General features: G+C 38.2%; 1 protein-coding gene across 1 annotated transcript in view; it reads right to left on the reverse strand.

Moving 5' to 3' along the window:
* Positions 1–5,698: 5,698 nt before the first annotated feature.
* The window catches only part of THSD7A (thrombospondin type 1 domain containing 7A), a 212,397-nt gene continuing 196,648 nt past the window's right edge, over positions 5,699–21,447 (reverse strand). Inside the window, exons 20-27 of the mRNA XM_075214043.1 lie at positions 20,569–20,714; positions 18,877–19,051; positions 17,695–17,868; positions 16,378–16,473; positions 10,279–10,361; positions 9,518–9,731; positions 7,927–8,014; positions 5,699–6,844 (exon numbers count right to left, since the gene is read on the reverse strand). Coding sequence (XP_075070144.1) covers positions 6,760–6,844; positions 7,927–8,014; positions 9,518–9,731; positions 10,279–10,361; positions 16,378–16,473; positions 17,695–17,868; positions 18,877–19,051; positions 20,569–20,714 — 1,061 coding nt within the window. The 3' untranslated portion in view covers positions 5,699–6,759. The remainder of the gene's footprint in view (positions 6,845–7,926; positions 8,015–9,517; positions 9,732–10,278; positions 10,362–16,377; positions 16,474–17,694; positions 17,869–18,876; positions 19,052–20,568; positions 20,715–21,447) is intronic.

The raw sequence follows: 21,447 nt of genomic DNA on the forward strand, positions 1-21,447 counted from the left end.
TGGAACATTGTCCCCATATTTCTGACAGTCAGCTCATATCATTAACCAACAGCTGTTTGATTAAATACAAAGTGATTTACCGAGGTCTGTGATGAATAGTGAACTGCCGTTTAGTATATTCAACCTCTTTTTACTACTATGATGTCTATCAATCTTTTCTCTAAAATATATGTTCTCTAAAGAAACAAAAATTCAATAAGATTTCTCCATCACTGCCCTCTGACGATTACATACCCATTCATTAGATCTACCATGCACCCAGATTTCAATAGAAAGCCCCATTGTTTACCACTAGAAATATTGTCTCAGAATTCTTTCTTTCTAGAATTCAGCCTCCTGCTGCTCCTAGATTATAAAGTTTATGGGGTATATTTACTAAACTGCGGATTTGAAAAAGTGGAGATGTTGCCTATAGCAACCAATCAGATTCTAGCTGTCATTTTGTAGAATGTACTATATAAATAATAACTAAAATCCGATAGGTTGCTATAATCAACATCCCTACTTTTTCAAACCCGCAGTTTAGTAAATATACCCCTATGTCTTTCTGCATGTAACACCAAAATACATATAAAGTGGGGCAAATGTAAATGGTTCCAAATCTAGTTTTCCTATGAGCAGAGTCCTCTCTTCCCTTTGTTTCACATCTGCACCTCATTTGTTAACCTCCTCTGTAATTCTATTTTTGTGTGTCTCTAAGTTGTATGATTTATAGCTCTGACTGTCCAGCACTGCAGGGTTTTGTGGTACCATACAAATAAACGGTGATTATGTCTTGGTTCAAAATAATTGGAGCTGCCCTTCTTAATTCCAAATATAATCAATCAGCTCTATTTTTGACTCCCATTTATGTTTGATTCTATATTGCTAATTTCTACAGAATGTGTCTATGCTGCATGACCCCCTGGTTGATAATAATGTATATTTTTAAACATTCTTAGGTCGTCATAGTTTGGGGATCATTATTAGAGGTCAGAAAACAACTAGATTTAATTTAGATTTTATATTTAATGGCAAAACAACAAAATGCATTAATATTTGAATAATATTTAACTGCTTTAACTAAATATTTTGGGTTACAGGTCTTTGATTACTATGATTCAATTTTTTATTAACAATTATGTCATATACAGTATTTTACAAAGAATTTAATTGACTTATCTGTCCGTGTAATTGACACAGATGGTGGTCTAGTTATTTGACACCATGGCTAAATGACTGTCTCTAAGGAGAGTTTAGCAGCACATGTGGAAGACCCAATCTAGTCATTCAGGGTTCTCACCTAATTAAATAATGAGGCCAAGTTGCGTGGTCTGCAGATGGCTTGACACAAATGCCTACAGGGTGTTGGCTCTCAAGATTTGCAGACCTGATTTACATAATTTGACCTCAACCTATATGCTCATTCATGTAACATTGGCCCGAAGTGTTTCATGATTAAGGTAAACTCAGTCAAATAATATCTTACTATAATTAATCTGAATGGGGAGTAACCATTGACCCAGTGGTGAAGCCAGAACATTTGGTGCCACACAGCAAAATTTTGAAGGAGCCATTCCCTTCCCTTCCCTTCCTTTCACTCCCCTCTCCTCATCTCCACTGGCTGCCTCCTTTGGCGCACACACAGCATTCTACAGACCCTTAGCGGCATCAGAGGTCACGTCGTAGGGTGCTCATTAAACTCGCTGCTGACCATGGACACCTTAGAGGAGAGCAAAGCAATTGAGCAACATTTGTGTAACCGGTAGGTCCCATATAAGCTGCTATATCTACTATCCTGATCGTTATGTTCTTGCTTTGACCCACTCATGACAACCAGTGCATCATTTTCATTTTGATTGACCATCACTTCTAAAAATGGCATAATATTCCAATGAGATTTTTTTTTTTTATTATCAGTGTAAATTTTAGTAGATTTCTATTTCTGGAAACAAAATAAATTGGAATATACCACTAATTTTTTTTTTTTGCACAATATAATAAAACTCAACTAGCTGGACGGTGATTTACATTTGCATCTTAATTGATCTTTATTGCTAGCATTACTGTACATTAGTTATGTGTAAGCTCATGAGAAATGTACAAGGAGATCCCTTAGACTTTCGCCCGCTGTTTGTATAAACAGGACATGACAAAACACAATTGACTTTTATTTTTAAACATATTCTGTGTTAAAAAAAAAAGAAATGTACAAAAAAAATAAAATAAAAATGATACATTACATAATTTACAAATTAACAAAAAAAAGTAAACATTTCCTATACAGGAGTCTTCATATACTATGAAATACACATTCAAGTAAATGAAATTAGGCAGAGGATAGTTTTAACCTTCCATGATCGCCAAATGCTTAACCAATATCATGTAAATTTAAAGGGATACAGGTACTTATAATAAAAAATAAAAAAAGTAACATAAAAGGATGCCTGTTGAGTAATTTTGTTATATGCTAATTTTTGCCCCATTGAAATATTGTTTTAGACATTAAATTTTTGGGAGGTTAATTGCAGTATTTGAAATTAATTATTTACAGTATTTTTCATGATTACTCTGTTGTGTATGATTCAACTGTCCTTAACTAAACTGTAAATACAGTAAGTGCCAACTATATATATATATATGCTGTATGTCCCTTACTATTTATAAACATACATGTTTGTATAACTGCTATCAAGTTCTCATGTATACATATATGGATTTCAGCTGTTACATAGTTATACAATTCGAGCACGCAGTTAACGACAAATATAGTGATTACACTTTATAATTACAGCATAATTAAAGCAGTTTTTTTAGGCGTAGACAAAGTGACACATAAAATAATATAAACACTGGTTTGGATGTAATATATCCACAATTAAATAAAAAAAAAGTACGGATATAAAATAATGTAAACATGAAGCATTTTGCCATTTAGCAGATTAAAGGTTCACAAAAAGTTTTCTTGTTTTTAAAAAAAATAAAAAATAACGGTCCTAATAACAACACTGTACTGGTGAGGAATGCTGATTCTTTAGGAATAATAATGGTAATACTGAACTGTATAGTATCATATTACAACTAAGATTAGCTTGCAGGTATTTAGTCAACAAGTAAGCACGCAAGCGCTGTCCGCTGTCCTGATAGCGTAAGAAATGCAGCCGTCTGGGACGTGAAAGGGGTGAATTTCCAGAAAGACTCCAAATTTAAATTTGCAGGTATTGACTCCAACAAAGCAAACAATTACATTTACAAAAGCCTTGAGGTATTATAGCTTAAAGGATAAATCTGCCCTGATGCCTGCATCGCAAGCAATGGTCTCTCTGCGTGTTCGCGCATCACTGTCACGCTGGAACGCCCCAAGTTTTGCATTTAAGCACATTGCCATTTTAGATTTGGCCGTCAAAGTCGCCAAATATCGACAATTTGCTAAAATTTCAGATTAATACATTTACCCTATGGTCTTTTGAATGCCTCTCCCAGGAGAACTTCCCATCCACGTGAACTCACAACACCGCAATCTGTTTGAGCAAGTGGCAAACAAAGCGATGACTGCATGCTGGAATGGTACAGACATAGGTGAGTCTGCCAGATCGGGGACAGATGGACTCTAGACCCCAGGTAAGTAGTATTTAATATTATAGTATAACGTATTGAACTCCATACAAAACATAATTTCCTTTATGGGTGAAATATTCCTTTACAAGGAAGTAACTTTTCCCAGGAGAACAAATTTATGTTTGCCATATTCACTCCAGATGCATATATTTCCCATTGCTTATGTCCACCGGAATTGGTGCGTAACAAACAAACTGCTGAATTATCTATATAACGAGGGCTATTTACTAACATACTCAAGTATTTATATCTACATTATAACCCCAGCTACCGATCAGAAATTAGCTTGTATCTGTAGCTCATTCTTGTTTTATTAGATTGTAGCTGCCTAGCGCTGGTTAGATTATCACTGTGGGGTAAATGTTTCAAGCTGAGAGTTTTCCGGCGGGTTTGAAAAACCAATCAGATTCTATAAATCATTTATTTAGTGCATTCTACAAAATGATAGCTAGAATCCGATTGGTTGCTATAGGCAACATCTCCACTTTTCAAACCCGACGGAAAACTCTCAGCTTGATACATTTACCACTGTGTGTGTTAAGCAGCCGTTTCACCTGCCTGACATTCCAAAAATGTGTGAATATGGCAGATAGTAAAGGTTGTGGTTACAATTCTCAGCTCAGCGTTGAGCCAAAAGTGTCATTTTTAAACTTGATATCATACAGGTTTGGTGACCATGTCATATTTGAACTATACAAGAGAATTAATCATTGTTATCCTCTCTCCCTCCATTATTTGGCACTTTGGGGAAGGGATAGAAGATAAGCTCACCCACATTAGTCAAAGGAGATAGGCTACAATTCATTTATGCCATAGGCAAGTGTTGGGGAATGTGGGATTGCAGGTACACAGAATCCCCCTCTATTATTTAATATATATAAAGAATACCTGTTATACTGTCACTTCTAGCCCTGTGCTGGCTGACTCCATTTTGCAGGGCGGTGGGATTTGTAGGCCTTTCCAGAGCAGGATATATATATATTGCTTTGCTATATAAACTGTATGATGTATTTGTAGATTATGTACATACATAGAATATGACTATGTTGGTGAAAGGCAAATTTGAAATCCTCCCAATCAGAATCGTGCGTTTCAACGCACATTTGTTCCACGTTACTTGGAATCATTCATTGTTTCCCATCAAAAAACTTCACTGACCTACTTTTCATTCTTTATATGAGACGTAAAAACTTTTCAACACAGGAGTAAACTGAATAAATAAATATATATAAATGAAATGTCCAGTATGTAAGACCCACGGAGCGGTATGTAGTGAATAATATTAATTTGGAGGAGCGCAAAATATTTGACCAAAAAGGTCACTAGTGAATCAGCGCAAAAAAAATCAGATGCAGTCCCCTGATCCGTATGCGAGCCAAATATGAGTTTTATCAGACTTCAGTAACAACCCTTTGATGATTTGCATATGCAGGGAACAAACACGTTCAGTCCAATTTCCTTTGTGGGATTGTCCACCTTCAGCTAGTTTTAATTTATTGCCGTGTGCAACATTTACCAAGCACATTGCTCTATGTTTTTGGCTGTTTTCTTTTTTTAATGCATTTATATATATATATATATATATATATATATATTCTGTAATACGGCAATGTCCAGCTGCTCTCACTTTCAGGTACTACGGGGTACCTGAACATCGCTGATTTCTCCTGTGTACCTCTATGGGGTGTGAGGAAAAATCAGCAAAGATATATCGCTGCAGAGTGCCTCCGCAACCTTTCTGGAGGCACCACGTGGCACGTCTCAGGTTACTGAATTCTCCCCGAAGCTGCTACCTGAATGCACTGGCAGATCCAGGGTGGGGGGGGGGGGCAATTGCCCCGATCGCCCCCCCCCCCTCTGGATCCGCCAGTGCGTTCAGGCAGCGGCTTTGGGGAGAATTGACTATCCTGTCTGCCTGTCTCTGCCGAATGGACCTGCACACAGTGTGCAGCAGCGGGCATGCTTGGCTGTCAAAAAGGGGGCGAGGACTAAACCACCCCCCCCAAATCAGAATTCTGATTTCCTGCCTGGACGTCCAATGCAAAAAGCAGAGCCGAGCTGGGCAACATGAGTAACATGAATAAAGATCTCTACAAGCCTATAAATTTAAGTCAACTGAAGACAGAAAAATCATTTAATAAAAGTATTTGGCTTTTGCAACTTTCTAAAACAAACAAAAAAAAAAAGCTTCATTATAACAAAAAATCCGGTGTCGGTGTAAGCGCTTCCTCTGGGAGGCGCTCCTCTTTATTTACTCTACAGACAAATTGCAAGAACACATAATCAAATAACTTAGAGTCTGTATTAAATATAAATAAGAAGGAAACAAGACACAACTTCATCTAACTAGAAAACAGCAGATTTATGTACAGATATTTGATCTCTACTCTCTCATCCCGATTTTAGTCTTTTTTTGTCTTTCTTCTCTCAATTCTCAAAAGTGTACTTGACATTTGTAGCACAAGACACAATCCCGTCTGAATAGAGGCAATTTTTTATGGCAATACTAGTTAAGTGCCTAACATGCTGCACTAATATAGTGCAAGTCCTGCCTTACACACAGCAAAAGAAGATGTAGGCAGCATTAGGAGAGATAGAGAAAGTAGAAACATGATCTAATTTACAAGTGTTGAGTTTCAGAGAATAGTTACTACAAAATACTGCATGTCAGGGCACGTTCCCGTGTCCTGTGGCACAGAAGCTTTGGAGTACGATTGGTCCTGTGGTCCCTTTTTTTATTCTTTACACTCTGACGGAATACAGGTTGTAAACTGCTTGGATACCGGATGTCTTCATAGATCAGTCTGTCTTATTTACATCGAACCCCGTTACTTGCCACAAAAGAGATTAGCTTGTCAGATGGCCGGACGGTGGACTGCTGAGATTATGGTATAAGTTCATAAGTACTGGTTACATGAGGTTAATATGTTGAGTCAGGTTTTGCACCGGACGAATTCATGTGTATATTTACAATAAAACAGTTTACAGTGGAGTATCAAGTTTGTGGTCAGCGGGGTTCAAGAATAGTCTGTGAAGTTGCATTGCATTGTTCTAGACTGTGCTTAAAATTTCCGCCATCGAGTTTATCCTTAAAACATTCTTTATGTTGTACGTTTCCGAGACACCGGAGAAGGAATGTATATTCTTTCAGCATTGTTTTCCTCACATGTCCGCGTCTCCGTCGTAAGCCAAAGTTAACGGTTTCAGGCGGTTGTTCTGTCTTCTTGGTGGTTTCTTTGGCTTTTTACTACGAGTAAAATAAATATATGTATATACTTGTTTAAAAATCAAACAGACAAACGACTGTTTGCACCGTATTTTCATAAGTAAAGATAGTAAATATGTCTTGAAAATTTAAAGGTGAAAAATACAATTTAAGTAAAGATCTTAAATATGTTCTCAATTGCTGATCAGGATCAGGACGTACATGTATAGGAGCAGTCAAAAAGAAATTTATTTTTCAATTAGAACATTTTCAAATACTATTTTAATTATCTTAACGCTTTTAAGAATTTAGGGGCACTTTACATGCATTTAAAATGCTAATAAAGTGTATCTATATGCTTCCCCATACAGTTCAATGGTAATTCAAATCAAAATACACCTCAAAACTTTAAACACACTTCTTTGAAGTGTGAAAAATATATATTTGTATAATTTTTAATGCTCCTGAATGCAATAAAAAGTGCTTTATAGGGGGTATTCAATTGTTGCTTTTAACGCGCTAAAACAAAAAAAAACGAGCGCTCGAAAAATATTACAGTTTATACGGTAATATGCGCGTAAATACCGTTAATACGGTAGTTTACTCGCTGAATTTCATCTCGCAGCTCAGAGCTGCGAGATGAAATTTGGCGAGTAATTACCGTATTAACGCTAATATTTTTAGAGCGCTCGTTTTTTTTTGTCTTAGCGCGTTAAAAGCAACAATTGAATACCCCCCTAAAAACGCTTGGCACTTTCAAAAAAAAAAAAGTTACAGACAACAGTTCAATCATTGTTTATATATAGCAAACTTCAATGCATCGTTAGAAATGTGAGTTTACTAAAAAAATATATTTTCAGTGCCGTTATGTATAATTTCATTTACTGACATTAATCATTAATTGTTGATAGGGTGTAGTACCGATTATAGCCTACTGATGTCACCGTTGTTCAGGTTTTTTTTTAAAAAAAGTGTGTAGAAGAAGGCTAAACCAGTGCCTAAGGGGTATAGTGAAGGCATTAAAAATATATAGTTTTAAAACATATGTATTTTTAAGCAGTGTTACATTCATTGTTATTTGCAAAATAAAGTTATATTTTAATAAGAATAACCTAAAAACTCACCATGCCAGATAGATCATAGAAACCACAAATAAGAGCAAAACAAAGGCACCCGCAGCTACCCCATACACCCAGGTCTTCAGCTTCCCATCTAAAAAGAGCGGATGTTAGTTTTCGGTTAGTACAAAAGTTATCATAAATCTTTTAAAAGCTTCTCTTATGTTAGTTGTATTAAAGTGTTACACTCAGACATCTCGTTAATGTGATGATACTGGAGGCAATATACTCGCGGTCTTTAAGCATATATTTATGATTGTGGAAAACTGCACAGGATAATTGTGTACTAAACACTGCAATATTAAATGGCGCATTTTTCTGTGTTTCAGTTGGACCGCCAAACACTAAATGGATGACTAAACTGTAAAATGTTATTTTATAAACCCTAGATATAGAGAAACAGGCACAACAAAAAATACACTTTTCTTAAATTGTTCTCATAGTTATATGTACATAATTAGCACAACCCCATAAAACTACCCCAAAATTATCAACTAGTCCTCCTGAGTTTGAGGATACTGCATATACAGTATGTTTTTTTTTTTTAATAAAGTTTGGGGTATAAGACCAAGAACAGTGGTATGATTTTTCTTTACTTTATTTTTAAAGGAGAGGAGACAAAGATAGGTCTCCTGTATATCCAGCACTGATAGATCCAGGACAACCTGGATCTAAATATAACTAATACAGCAACTACTGTTAGATCAACTTTGCATATGTGTCCTGCATACAAATCCCTGGAAAGTCAAAAGATGGTGTCACTCTGATTTAGTCTTAGAAATGTGACAGTATATATATAACTTGAACGCTGTGTGTAATGATCATGGGACCAGGAACCAACCTATATGTTTTCAGGTTCTAACACCAGATTACTATTTTTAAGTGCTGTTTATAAATGACACCAGGGAATAAGGTCCACATCCACCCAACGTATATATACACAGCAGACGAGTGTGAAGGGATTAATTGTACTGATGGAAAAAGAAGCTTTGGGGTGATTTACTTCAATTATTTTTATTTTCCCTTAACCTGATTGCATGCTGGATGTGAACACAGATCAGCCAAGGTTGGTTAAAATATACACCCCTATCAAATCACCCAAAGATGTAGAAAATATTAGGGTGTCGTTGGCTTTATGAATTTGGCAGTAAAATAAACTGGCCTCATGGTAGAAGGAATACAATGCCTTAACTGTACAGTAATTCAGGTAACTTGTTAAACCCTAGATATTCACGTGAAAGTCTTGCCAAGTGAAAAATAAACTCCTGGTACAAATATGTGAGCCAGTAACACCCCAATCCCCCAACAAGTAGAACGATGAGGAACCAAGAGTACACGGTGACACAAAGGCTAACATTCTACATCCTACTTCCTGCATCCAGGGTTTGGAGATGTTCATTATCTAATGATTGAAGACGGATCTAAAAAATTGCTGTTCAATTAGTTGGGGTGATGGATCTCTATTATGAACTCTATCCATCAATAAGTTAAGTACTGCATCCATAAACATTATAATCTAGAACTAAGCATCATACAATTGAGTTCTAAAAATCTATGATCGAGACGACTTTTTTTTAAAAAAAAATCATTTACAAACCTGAACCAAACGGTTGCAAAAACCATGTCCTGCCCCCATAACCTGACTGACTGCTCGAGGGCTGGGTTGGGTTCATGGCTCGGCTTGTTTTAACGTCACCTTTCTTGTCCTCAATGGTGGGTATAATCACGACAGGGATGAGAGTACATTGATCGAGCCTTCCGTCTGATGACATCACTTCGGTGTAGCCGTCTTCACAGCCGCATGATCCCGTCTTCAGATCAGCAAAAGAAACAATAGACACAGAAAAAAAATTATTAATTGGCGCCCCAAAAAATATGCAACTTAAAATAAGTTCAGTGCAATGGTTTAAACAGCTATTAAAAGGAGGAAAAATGGAATGAAAGTTATATCCCTTATTAAATATCTGGTATCAATTTGATTTACTCTTTCACTGCCTCTATCAATGGCAAGAACAATGGCTAAACTTAATAAATGATAAAATATAATTATACATTTTCTAACTATAATCAGCCAAAGGCTAAAACATGTCTGAAGTTTAAGTATTGAAGACATTATATGGTAAACAGCATCCTTGATGTATTGATGATAGCAGGAGGCTAATAGGATCAGCAATAAAAGTACAGTGATAGTCTGGGTAAGACGTTACACTATTTTGAACAAATTAAAATTTCAACAGTGGTAATGAGACAACCTATTGATCATACTTATCTGACAATTAACTGCAAGACGTTCCTCAGACAGCGATCTATGAGAAATGTAGTGGAACTGCTGTATAACAGCTCGTTCTGCCCACTTACCTCTGTACAGTATGAGTGTTGCTGGGTGCACGCAGGGCTGCACGTCCGTTCACTCTCTGGTCTTTGCACTTCAAAGCAGCCTCCTGGAGGACGGAAGAAACAGGGACTATATTTAACTGCATAGTGGTTTCATTACGCAGCAAGTAAAAGTAAAAGGTTTAACTAGAGATGTTCCCTGACCCCCGTGTTATGGTTTTGGTTTTGGATCTGGATTAACTTTGTGTTTTGGTTTTGGCAAAACCACCCTTGTGTGTTTTGGTTTTGGATCCCTATTTTTTTTTTCTAAAATCCCTATTTTCTTTTTGCTAAAATCACATCATATTGCTTTTTTCTCCCCCTACATTATTATTAACCTCAATAACACTAATTACATTTCATTTGCAGTCAATTTTGACCATCTCACTGGTCAGAATATTATATTCATACACTTTCAAAGACTGCAGCGACCTGGCTGGATGCTAAGCGACAGAGTAATGACACAAACACACGGCAATTACTAGCACATCTAAGAAACATTTCCACACAGCAGTAGCAGAAAAGAAAAGTGGTGCAAGATGGAATTGTCCTTGGATCATGAAATCAGTTATGATTCATTTGATTGCTACACCCTTCCTTGGATAACTGGGGAAATTCTACAGCTAATACATAGCGATGAGTGCTGACCCCTCCGGGATGTGTGCTTTTATCAGACACACACTAATCCAGGGTGCCAGACAATGCACTCAAAAGAGCCATTGTAATTAACAGCAAAAATCAAGTTCATCACTGAGCTTCGATTCAGCCCTAATTCCCCAAAAATTATAATATAGTTAGGTACCTTTGACGTAAAGTGCAGATTACAAACACTTTGTGCAATACTAATGAAACAGCAGCAAGTGGAAGGTTATACATATACACGTCTATTTAGACATCCATGCTTACATTACTTCTCCAAGCAGTGTTGTTGTTTGTTAATAAAACTGTGGTCTTTATACCATTCAAAATAATTAAAAATAATCCTCCACCATTCTTTGGATGTTGATAGCTGATAGTAGGATCAGGTGGAGTTACAGCAGAGGTGTCATTAGTTGTGGTCAATTCTTTTACAGTAGACAAGACCAGGGGGTAAATGTATGAACCTCCGATTTCTGAAAGTCGCCGGAAATCAGCGACTTTGCAGTGAAAATTTAAAGCGGCGATGGCTTGTAAAGGCAAACTTGCCTTTACAAGCCATCGCCGCTTTAAATTTTACCTTGAGCTCTTCTCTTTATTTGTTACCTATATAACACAGTACAATGTGACTGCAGATTTAGAAGACCAAGCCTGCCAGACCTATTATTTGAATTTCAGCAATGACAATTAGCAATGGAGCTCTCCTCTTTGTATTTTACCTATATAACACAGTACAATGTGACTGCAGATTTAGAAGACCAAGCCTGCCAACCCTATTATTTCTATTTCAGCAATGACAATTAGCAATGGAGCTCTCCCCTTTGTATTTTACCTATATAGCACAGTACAATATGACTGCTGATTTAGAAGACCAAGCCTGCCAGCCCTATTATTTCTATTTCAACAATGACAATTAGCAATGGAGCTCTCCTCTTTGCATTTTACCTATATAACACAGTACAATGTGACTGCAGATTTAGAAGACCAAGCCTGCCAACCCTATTATTTCTATTTCAGCAATGACAATTAGCAATGGAGCTCTCCCCTTTGTATTTTACCTATATAGCACAGTACAATGTGACTGCAGATTTAGAAGACCAAGCCTGCCAGCCCTATTATTTCTATTTCAGCAATGACAATTAGCAATGGAGCTCTCCTCTTTGCGTTTTACCTATATAACACAGTACAATGTGACTGCAGATTTAGAAGACCAAGCCTGCCAGACCTATTATTTGAATTTCAGCAATGACAATTAGCAATGGAGCTCTCCTCTTTGTATTTTACCTATATAGCACAGTACAATATGACTGCTGATTTAGAAGACCAAGCCTGCCAGCCCTATTATTTCTATTTCAACAATGACAATTAGCAATGGAGCTCTCCTCTTTGCATTTTACCTATATAACACAGTACAATGTGACTGCAGATTTAGAAGACCAAGCCTGCCAACCCTATTATTTCTATTTCAGCAATGACAATTAGCAATGGAGCTCTCCCCTTTGTATTTTACCTATATAGCACAGTACAATGTGACTGCAGATTTAGAAGACCAAGCCTGCCAGCCCTATTATTTCTATTTCAGCTATGACAATTAGCAATGGTGCTCTCCTCTTTGTGTTTTACCTATATAACACAGTACAATGTGACTGCAGACTTAGAAGACCAAGCTTGGCCAAACCTATTATTTGTATTTCAGCAATGACAATTAGCAATGGAGCTCTCCTCTTTGTGTTTTACCTATATAACACAGTACAATGTGACTTCAGATTTAGAAGACCAAGCCTGCCAGCCCTATTATTTGAATTTCAGCAATGACAATTAGCAATGGAGCAATGGAGCTCTCCTCTTTGTAGGTTACCTATATAACACAGTACAATGTGACTGCAGATTAAAAGACCAAGCCTGCTAGACCTATTATTTCTATTTCAGCAATGACAATTAGCAATTGAGCTCTCCTGAATGTCACTGGAGACTTTGAAGAACACTGCTACCCCTCCTCTTTCTATTCTACCTATGATGCTGCCCAACTGCACTAGAGACTGCCAAGAACTGTGCTACCCCTTCTGTGTCCCTCTGTGAAATGGCGCTGGATCGCCATGGAGGGCGGTACTTATAGAATCCAAAACTCTCCTTTACAAGCCATCGCCGCTTTAAATTTTACCTTGAGCTCTTCTCTTTATTTGTTACCTATATAACACAGTACAATGTGACTGCAGATTTAGAAGACCAAGCCTGCCAGACCTATTATTTGAATTTCAGCAATGACAATTAGCAATGGAGCTCTCCTCTTTGTATTTTACCTATATAGCACAGTACAATATGACTGCTGATTTAGAAGACCAAGCCTGCCAGCCCTATTATTTCTATTTCAAAAATGACAATTAGCAATGGAGCTCTCCTCTTTGCGTTTTACCTATATAACACAGTACAATGTGACTGCAGATTTAGAAGACCAAGCCTGCCAACCCTATTATTTCTATTTCAGCAATGACAATTAGCAATGGAGCTCTCCCCTTTGTATTTTACCTATATATCACAGTACAATGTGACTGCAGATTTAGAAGACCAAGCCTGCCAGCCCTATTATTTCTATTTCAGCAATGACAATTAGCAATGGTGCTCTCCTCTTTGTGTTTTACCTATATAACACAGTACAATGTGACTGCAGACTTAGAAGACCAAGCCTGGCCAAACCTATTATTTGTATTTCAGCAATGACAATTAGCAATGGAGCTCTCCTCTTTGTGTTTTACCTATATAACACAGTACAATGTGACTTCAGATTTAGAAGACCAAGCCTGCCAGCCCTATTATTTGAATTTCAGCAATGACAATTAGCAATGGAGCAATGGAGCTCTCCTCTTTGTAGGTTACCTATATAACACAGTACAATGTGACTGCAGATTAAAAGACCAAGCCTGCCAGACCTATTATTTCTATTTCAGCAATGACAATTAGCAATTGAGTTCTCCTGAATGTCACTGGAGGCTTTGAAGAACACTGCTACCCCTCCTCTTTCTATTCTACCTATGACGCTGCCCAACTGCACTAGAGACTGCCAAGAACTGTGCTACCCCTTCTGTGTCCCTCTGTGAAATGGCGCTGGATCGCCATGGAGGGCGGTACTTATAGAATCCAAAACTCTCGAGATCTGACGACGTAACAATGACATTTTGCCTCATTTTCAATTTCAAGGGTGTGCAAAAGTACCGAGCAGGCTCGGCTCAATACTCGGATCTGCTAAGTTTGAGTGTGTTCGGTTCTCGGGGAACCGAGCCTGAGCATCTCTAGATTTGACATTATAATATATCAAAGGCTGTGTATAATTCATACTTGCCCGCTGTCCTGGAATTGTCTGGGAGACTCCCAAATTCTGGGTAGGTATCCCGGGAGAGCATGCCAATCTCCTGCATCTTGGCCAGTTCACTAGGGAGTGGGCAGGTTGGGAGCCTCTATGATGCGAGTCGCGGTGAATCGCCGAATCTTGGCCCCACACCTAATATCTTCACACTTCACCTCCCCTCCAGGATCTCCCAGAGGGAAAGAGTAAAATGTTGGTAAGTTCGGTATAATTGAGCTTCCAAATATATATGGAATCCCACATTATGTCACTCTTTCAGTAGTTTAAGTCACCCCCTAAACATTGGCGCCCTCGTTGACCACCGGCCTAATGGTAGCGTTGACTTTATGTAAACTCATGGCCCCCACACTATAGACACATATATCCTCTATTTACGTAAATTAACACAGGAGAGAGCAGGAAGACTGTGGAGAGGGATCCGAAAATCCCTCTACCGCAATGCTCTCCCCATAGGATTGAATGGCTGCACGGTGGCTCAGTGGTTAGCACTTCTGGCTCACAGCACTAGGGTCATGAGTTCAATTCCCGACCATGGCCTTATCTGTGTGGAGTTTGTTTGTTCTCCCCAAGTTTGCGTTTGTTTCCGCCAGGTGCTCCGGTTTCCTCCCACACTCCCACATACTAGTAGGTTAATTGGCTGTTATTAAATTGACCTTAGTCTCTCTCAGTCTGTGTGAGTGTATCTTAGGGAATTTAGACTGTAAGCTCCAATGGGGGGAACTGATGTATGTGATCTCTGGACAGCGCTGTGGAATTAATGGTGCTATATATAATGATGATGATGGCTAACGCCATCACCAGATGGCTTTTGCCCACACTAAAGTCCCCATTGGGTATTATGGGTACTGCGGTATTGTGCGGTAATTTGTTTACTGCGGGAAAGGTCTTTGATAACTCCTGCGTTAGGCTTCTGATAAATAATTAATGTACTTAAAAATGCCTAAACCATACGGAAAAAGCCATTTCCGCTTGGTTTAGGGTATGATAAATAGGCCGCTCCCCAGCAAGAATAGCCAGCCACGGATTCAACATCTGTTTGGGCTTTGTGAACGCTCCGTTCAAAGGTTCTGATCCTAGAGTGTGCTCTCATTGTTGACAAACCATTTGCTTTCCCTGGTCAGAGTTACATTGTTCTAGATATTATTGAGTCAACACTGTTTAAGGGGAGCAGAAAACACACAATCGTATTTTTCTGTGCAAACCATTCATTTAGTAAACTCATTGACAAGGTTAGCCCAAGTGTTAGGTCATTACACAGCGCTACGGAATTTGCTGGCGCTATATAAATAAATGATGATGATAATGATATAAGTTGTGCATTAATTATGTAATACAAAAGTCATGTAAATATATGAATAACCTTCTGTAAATAATATCTGTATTAATGGTGATTCCTGAGGTCATCACATCAGTGTTCATTAAGAAAATGTGTGTACAGTATTATCAGAAATAATGCACTCATTGATAATTAATATAGATAGGAGTACAGAGAAGTACATAGTTGTGTGATTATATTTGGTCACAGAACTGAAATATCAATATAATTTACAGTAGGGAGTGCATTATACAATCTATAATATAAATCTCTAGTGGCAATTGCCTCCCCCCCCCTAGCAGGGGTTTGCTGCCGATGGCTGCACAGTATGTGTAGGTCCGTTTGGCAGTGACAGTGTGCTGCCCGGCTGCTCTGATTGTGTTTCAGAGCAGCCGGGCAGCACACTGTCACTGCCGAGCGGACCTGCACATACTGTGCAGCCCCGGCAGCCTCAGAAGTCGGAAAGTGGGCGGGGCCTAAATCGCCCCGCCCTAACATCCCACCGGGGAACAAACATTTTCTAGATCCGCCCCTGCATGTGTAGCGGCGTGTGTTAGTGTGTGTGTGTGTGTGTGTGTAAAAAACTATTTTCTCAGAAAGGGCTCATCCGAATGACCTGAAATTTGGTATACTGACATTATTTGACAAAAAAATGCATGAGTATCATGCACGGGTTAACTTGTATAATAATATAATTCTAATAAAATTTATATTAAAACTAAAGAAAAAATAATAGAATTCCGATGAAATATGTAACATGTGTCTTATTAACCTGTCACATTAAATCCATCTGATCTCTGACACCAAACAGTTCGAGCTGATCCCTTCCATGGACTGGCTAACCATTTGTATTCAAAGCATCGTCCATCTGTGTAGAAACATCATGATAACGGTACTTTATTAGTATTGTTAGTACAAAATAATAATCATAATAATAATAATAATAATAATAAGTAATTTATTGTACTATGAATTCTGAGCATATCTGTAATTCCCATAAAAGCAACATGTACATTTTTTTCTAAAAAGAAACATGATTGAAAAAGGCATTATAAACTATTTTTAAAATATTACTTTTTATATTACAATTTATTGTTTTACTTATTTTTTTTTATTATACTTGACACCTACAACTAGTATTGGTTCTTTTAGGTATATTTAGGCTAAATCTGTAAAAGCAAAATCGAATTACAAAATATACCAAACATGAAGAAACTAGCATAACGTGTAAACAGAGCAACGAATGAGGGGGCTGATGGTAAAAACACTAGGGCCTTCCTAGCTTAGGAACATATTAACACCATTGCTAAAATGATTCTACTTAATAATGCAAATAATTCATATGGGTAAAGTATTCTATTCATATATTTAAACTTTAAGGGGCATATTCAATTAGCTTTCTGGTTCGCGGGATCGCACCGGAAACGGGCCGCTAGGCAATCCACGGTACCGCAATAACGTGGATTTTCGTTCGCAGCCCATAGGGTTGCGTACAAAAATCCGCGTTATTGCGTTACCGTATTATTGGCAATACTGCGCAGGTTTCGCTGTAAAGCGTGTTACCGCGAACCGGAAAGCTAATTGAATATGCCCCTAAGATGGTTAATTGGAACCTGTTGTAAATGTAACAAAAAGTAGCACATTCTGTAGAAAACTGATTTGTAAAGTATTGAAACATGCTTGATCCCATATGGGAATTACATGTTTTGTTTTTATATAAATTAAGTAACATTACACTACTGTTAAAGGTCGGTGTTGGACTGGCCAATCAGGATACCAGAGGACTCTGTGTTGAGTCGTAACCTTCACGGGTCCCCCCGTGACAAGCTGAGTGCCCCCCTAGTCCGTACATGCAGCAATCGCTTCCTCCTATCTGCACTCCATCTACTGTGCTCTTGGACAACTTCATGGATGTGGTGAAGCACAATCGCAGTTGTTGCTTTTGGTAAACACCTTAAAATAAGCTTCATAAACTACTTCTAAAATACGTCTACACTAGTAATGTTAATCTTTTAGTATTTATGTTAGTCCAATGTATTTACTATCTCTCATACACAGCATAGACTCTCAATGTCTCACTACAGCCTACCTTGACATGGTTTCGTTTCCAAAACTTGTTCCGGACAAAGGTGTTGGTTTTCCAGCTCTTGGATGATTACCGCACGTGATCGCACCTTGACCCCTGGAAAACCCAGATCTTGTCCATTGACACAAGTCAATTGGCACAAACTCCATTCTGACCACTCATTTAAATAGCAGTCGCCTATAAAACACAAATAGAACGTTGTTAGGATCTATGAAATATCTCAATAGTGTTCAGAAGGACTTCAGTGTAATGTGCAGGCTGCGTGCCGTATTGTAGCAAATTTGCTCGTCCCAACACCTTAATAATGCCGGCAGTATACGGGGAAGTGGGAGGAGGGACTATTAAGGATTCTTGGAAACTGTAATCCTACTACTAAATCACATATGATCCCAATACTAAGAGTTCACTTTAACATTATTCGTATGATTCTGCAGAATGCAGTGATAATCTCCATTGTAGAAGGAGATTTTCTAATCAATGAAAATTAACTTGTCTCATAATTCATTTCTGGTGGAAGTCTACTGAAGTGAAATATATTAAGAAAAGATAGAAAGATGGCAGGATAATATTTAAATTAGATATTTCACTTTGATTTAAATATAACTGTATTGCATAAAAAAAAGCCGTGTACATTCATATAATTTTATTATAATTAGTAATAGTGATCTAGAATAGTAAAAAATTAAGCAAGATTCTGTATAGATAACAAAGCTGACTGTTGCAATTTATTAGAAAAATGTTTTGTACATATTTTTTGTTCTGTTCCGAGGTTTATCGTAGACTAAATCCAGCATTGATATTTTTCAGGCTATTTACAGTATCTTAGCAAGAAATACAATATTACAAATAAAGTGTGATCACATGGCCTTATCTGTGTGGAGTTTGTATGTTCTCCCCGTGTTTGCGGGGGTTTCCTCTGGGTGCTCCGGTTTCCTCCCACACTCCAAAAACATACTGGAAGGTTAATTGGCTGCTATCAAAAATTGACCTTAGTCATTCTCTCTCTGTGTGTCTGTCTGTGTGTGTATGTTAGGGAATTTAGACTGTAAGCTCCAATGGGGCAGGGACTGCTGTGAGTGAGTTCTCTGTACAGCGCTGCAGAATCAGTGGCGCTATATAAATAAATGATGATGATAGCATATCATAATATTCTCCATTAATGTACAATGTGTCTCGGTGCCTCACCTGGACACGGCACAGTACACGATTCTTCGAGCACAATGTTGGGGTCTCCACTAACAAGAAGCTCTATGTCCCCACAGAATTCTTCATCCACCACTTTCCCAGAATCCTCCGGGGATCCGTCATAAACCACACAGGAAATGTTTCTGAATCTGGTGCCTTCACCGCACTGAGCATCCTAAGGAAGGACAATGGAAATGGATTACATTATATCATCCATACATATACCCCGAGAGTATATTTGTAAAGTAATTACTGACTGTTTGAAGTTTTCTGCTAGGTTACATAAACAAATGTAGCATATATTTTGCATTTAATGATTCAAGAATAACAATATTATAAAAAAAATAACATATTTTTAAGAATAAGCGACATGAATTAGATCCTCAGTTCTGATTATTATATGATTATTTACCGATTGGATTATTATTATCACTAAAAGGTGTAAAAACATTATTTTCTGGAATCAGTTGCAGTGCTAGATACACAGGGACAAAGACCTGATGCAGAGTGGGGCGTACACCAATTTGTGTAGCGTATAATTCATGAAATCTCTCGCACACCCAGAGAGTGGGCCCGCGCATATGAACCTGTCCAGACTTGCCCGAACATGGCACATACTCCCGCCTGCTACTGGAGAAGGTCAGGACGAGGGAGGGAAGGGGTGTTCTAACATTGACCGAGCACAGTAAAGACGTGTTTAGGCAAATGTGGCTCATGCAGACCTGTAGAAACATGTTTCTTTTATACATGCTATAGGGTAGGTACAAATACTCACTGATCATGATGGCTTTTCGCAAACTAGGCTCATACGCATCTCGAGATGTGTGCATAAAGGTGGGAATATGCTATTGTTCTGTGTGTTTTTTTAGAGTAATCTGCGCCCATTTTGGCAATAACCAGAGTCTGATTATCCAATAGGCTGACTAGGCAACAATCTAGGGCGCTAGGTTTTTGGAGGGGGAGGCCAAACAATTTTTAGAAGTGCCAAATTGTGGCAGTAGAGGTATAAACTGAAATTCACTTTAAAATATAAGGGAATAGTTGTAAAAACGTAAAAAGAAAAAACATGAAAGAAAAATGCAGTAAGGTTTTAATTTTGATGTATTCTCATGTTACATGCTGAAGACAATGAGTCATCCTTGGGCGGGTGCTTGAGGATGACCGAGTGGGAGAGACAAGGATGGTGTGACAGCCCCCTCCCCCTTCACCCTCAGTAGCGCTAGTTCAAGGCTCAGTTCCGCTATATGGTTCTGATTTAAGTGAAAATGAGATGAGTGGCAAAGATTGTTGTGATCCTTTTTAAAAAATCAAGTGGCGTTTAGAAAAGAATTGGTGGGGGAGGCAGAGGAAACTAGATTGTAAATTAAGGACAAGTTTGTTTTTGCCTACTGTGTATTAGGCTGGTGTGGAAGGGGAGTGGGCACTATGAACATATAAGCCTAGGAAGACCTGAACCCTTAATCACGCTCTGGCAATAGCCCCTAAACTTTATTTCCTGCTTTAAACACAGTACTCCTATTACAATGTATGGTCAGTTTAGTCAAGTCATGGATTTCCCTTACCCACTGAATAGTATCCACAATTCATTATTTACACATTTTAACCCACCACTGTATCGTCATTCTGTAGAATATACTGAATCTATTGCTCATTATAAACAAACATGGATAGAAAGTAACAGCTGGGATGTACCTCCACCGTACACAGGGACCAGCGTCCATACTGCCATCTGTAACATGGCTTCACCGGACAGGGCTTCGACTGCTCCATCTGAGAAGGACAAGGTCTCCCGTCCCCCTGGGAAGGCTGGATCACAGTTCTTTTCCGTTTCATTTTCCCTACAGTGAATTTAATACATTTATTGTGCTACCATTGTTAACAAAATATGACGAAATGACACCTGCTATATATAATAGAGTTGTTACAAATCACCTCTGAGTTAACTCACATTATGGGAGGTATATATCAATTGTTGTCTACTTTCAGTTTACGTTAATTTGTTGACTTATTGCATATTCCTTACTGTAACTTTTACTAAATACAATCTCTTCTCTGTGTAGCTTCATTCTGTCATTTACTGTCTTTATAGAGCAGTTGTTTATTTTATTTGTCCTGTCTAGATCCCTCCTTTTCTCTGAGCATGGGCAGTTGTGATATCTCTGCATGAGACCTACAGAATGTCTGGACATGCTCAGTTGCACTTAAGTGTACTCCAAGATCTTGAGCATGCTCAGTGTGATATCCTTTGGGACATGCTCCTTTTTCAGCTGCTGCTGATCTGGCAATCAATGACGTATTTGATCTCCTGCCTTCCAGCATCACAGCAGTTCTCCTGGGTTTCTATGTCCATGTGCAAGTTCTGACTACACCGATACACTTATTGTCCTGTTCCTTCACCCCTCCATTGCTCTCACATCAGTAGAGACTAATGGAATCACTATCAATGCGGTAAAAGGCAATTAACAATGAAAGCCACTATTTCCCATTTATTTCAAGAGGGTGGGGATCAACATGTAGCACGCATGCTGAAACCCCCATTGAAACGGATTGGCCACTGAAATGAATGGGAAA

The sequence above is a fragment of the Mixophyes fleayi genome, chromosome 5 (assembly GCF_038048845.1).
Source record: "Mixophyes fleayi isolate aMixFle1 chromosome 5, aMixFle1.hap1, whole genome shotgun sequence".
NCBI lineage: Eukaryota > Metazoa > Chordata > Amphibia > Anura > Limnodynastidae > Mixophyes > Mixophyes fleayi.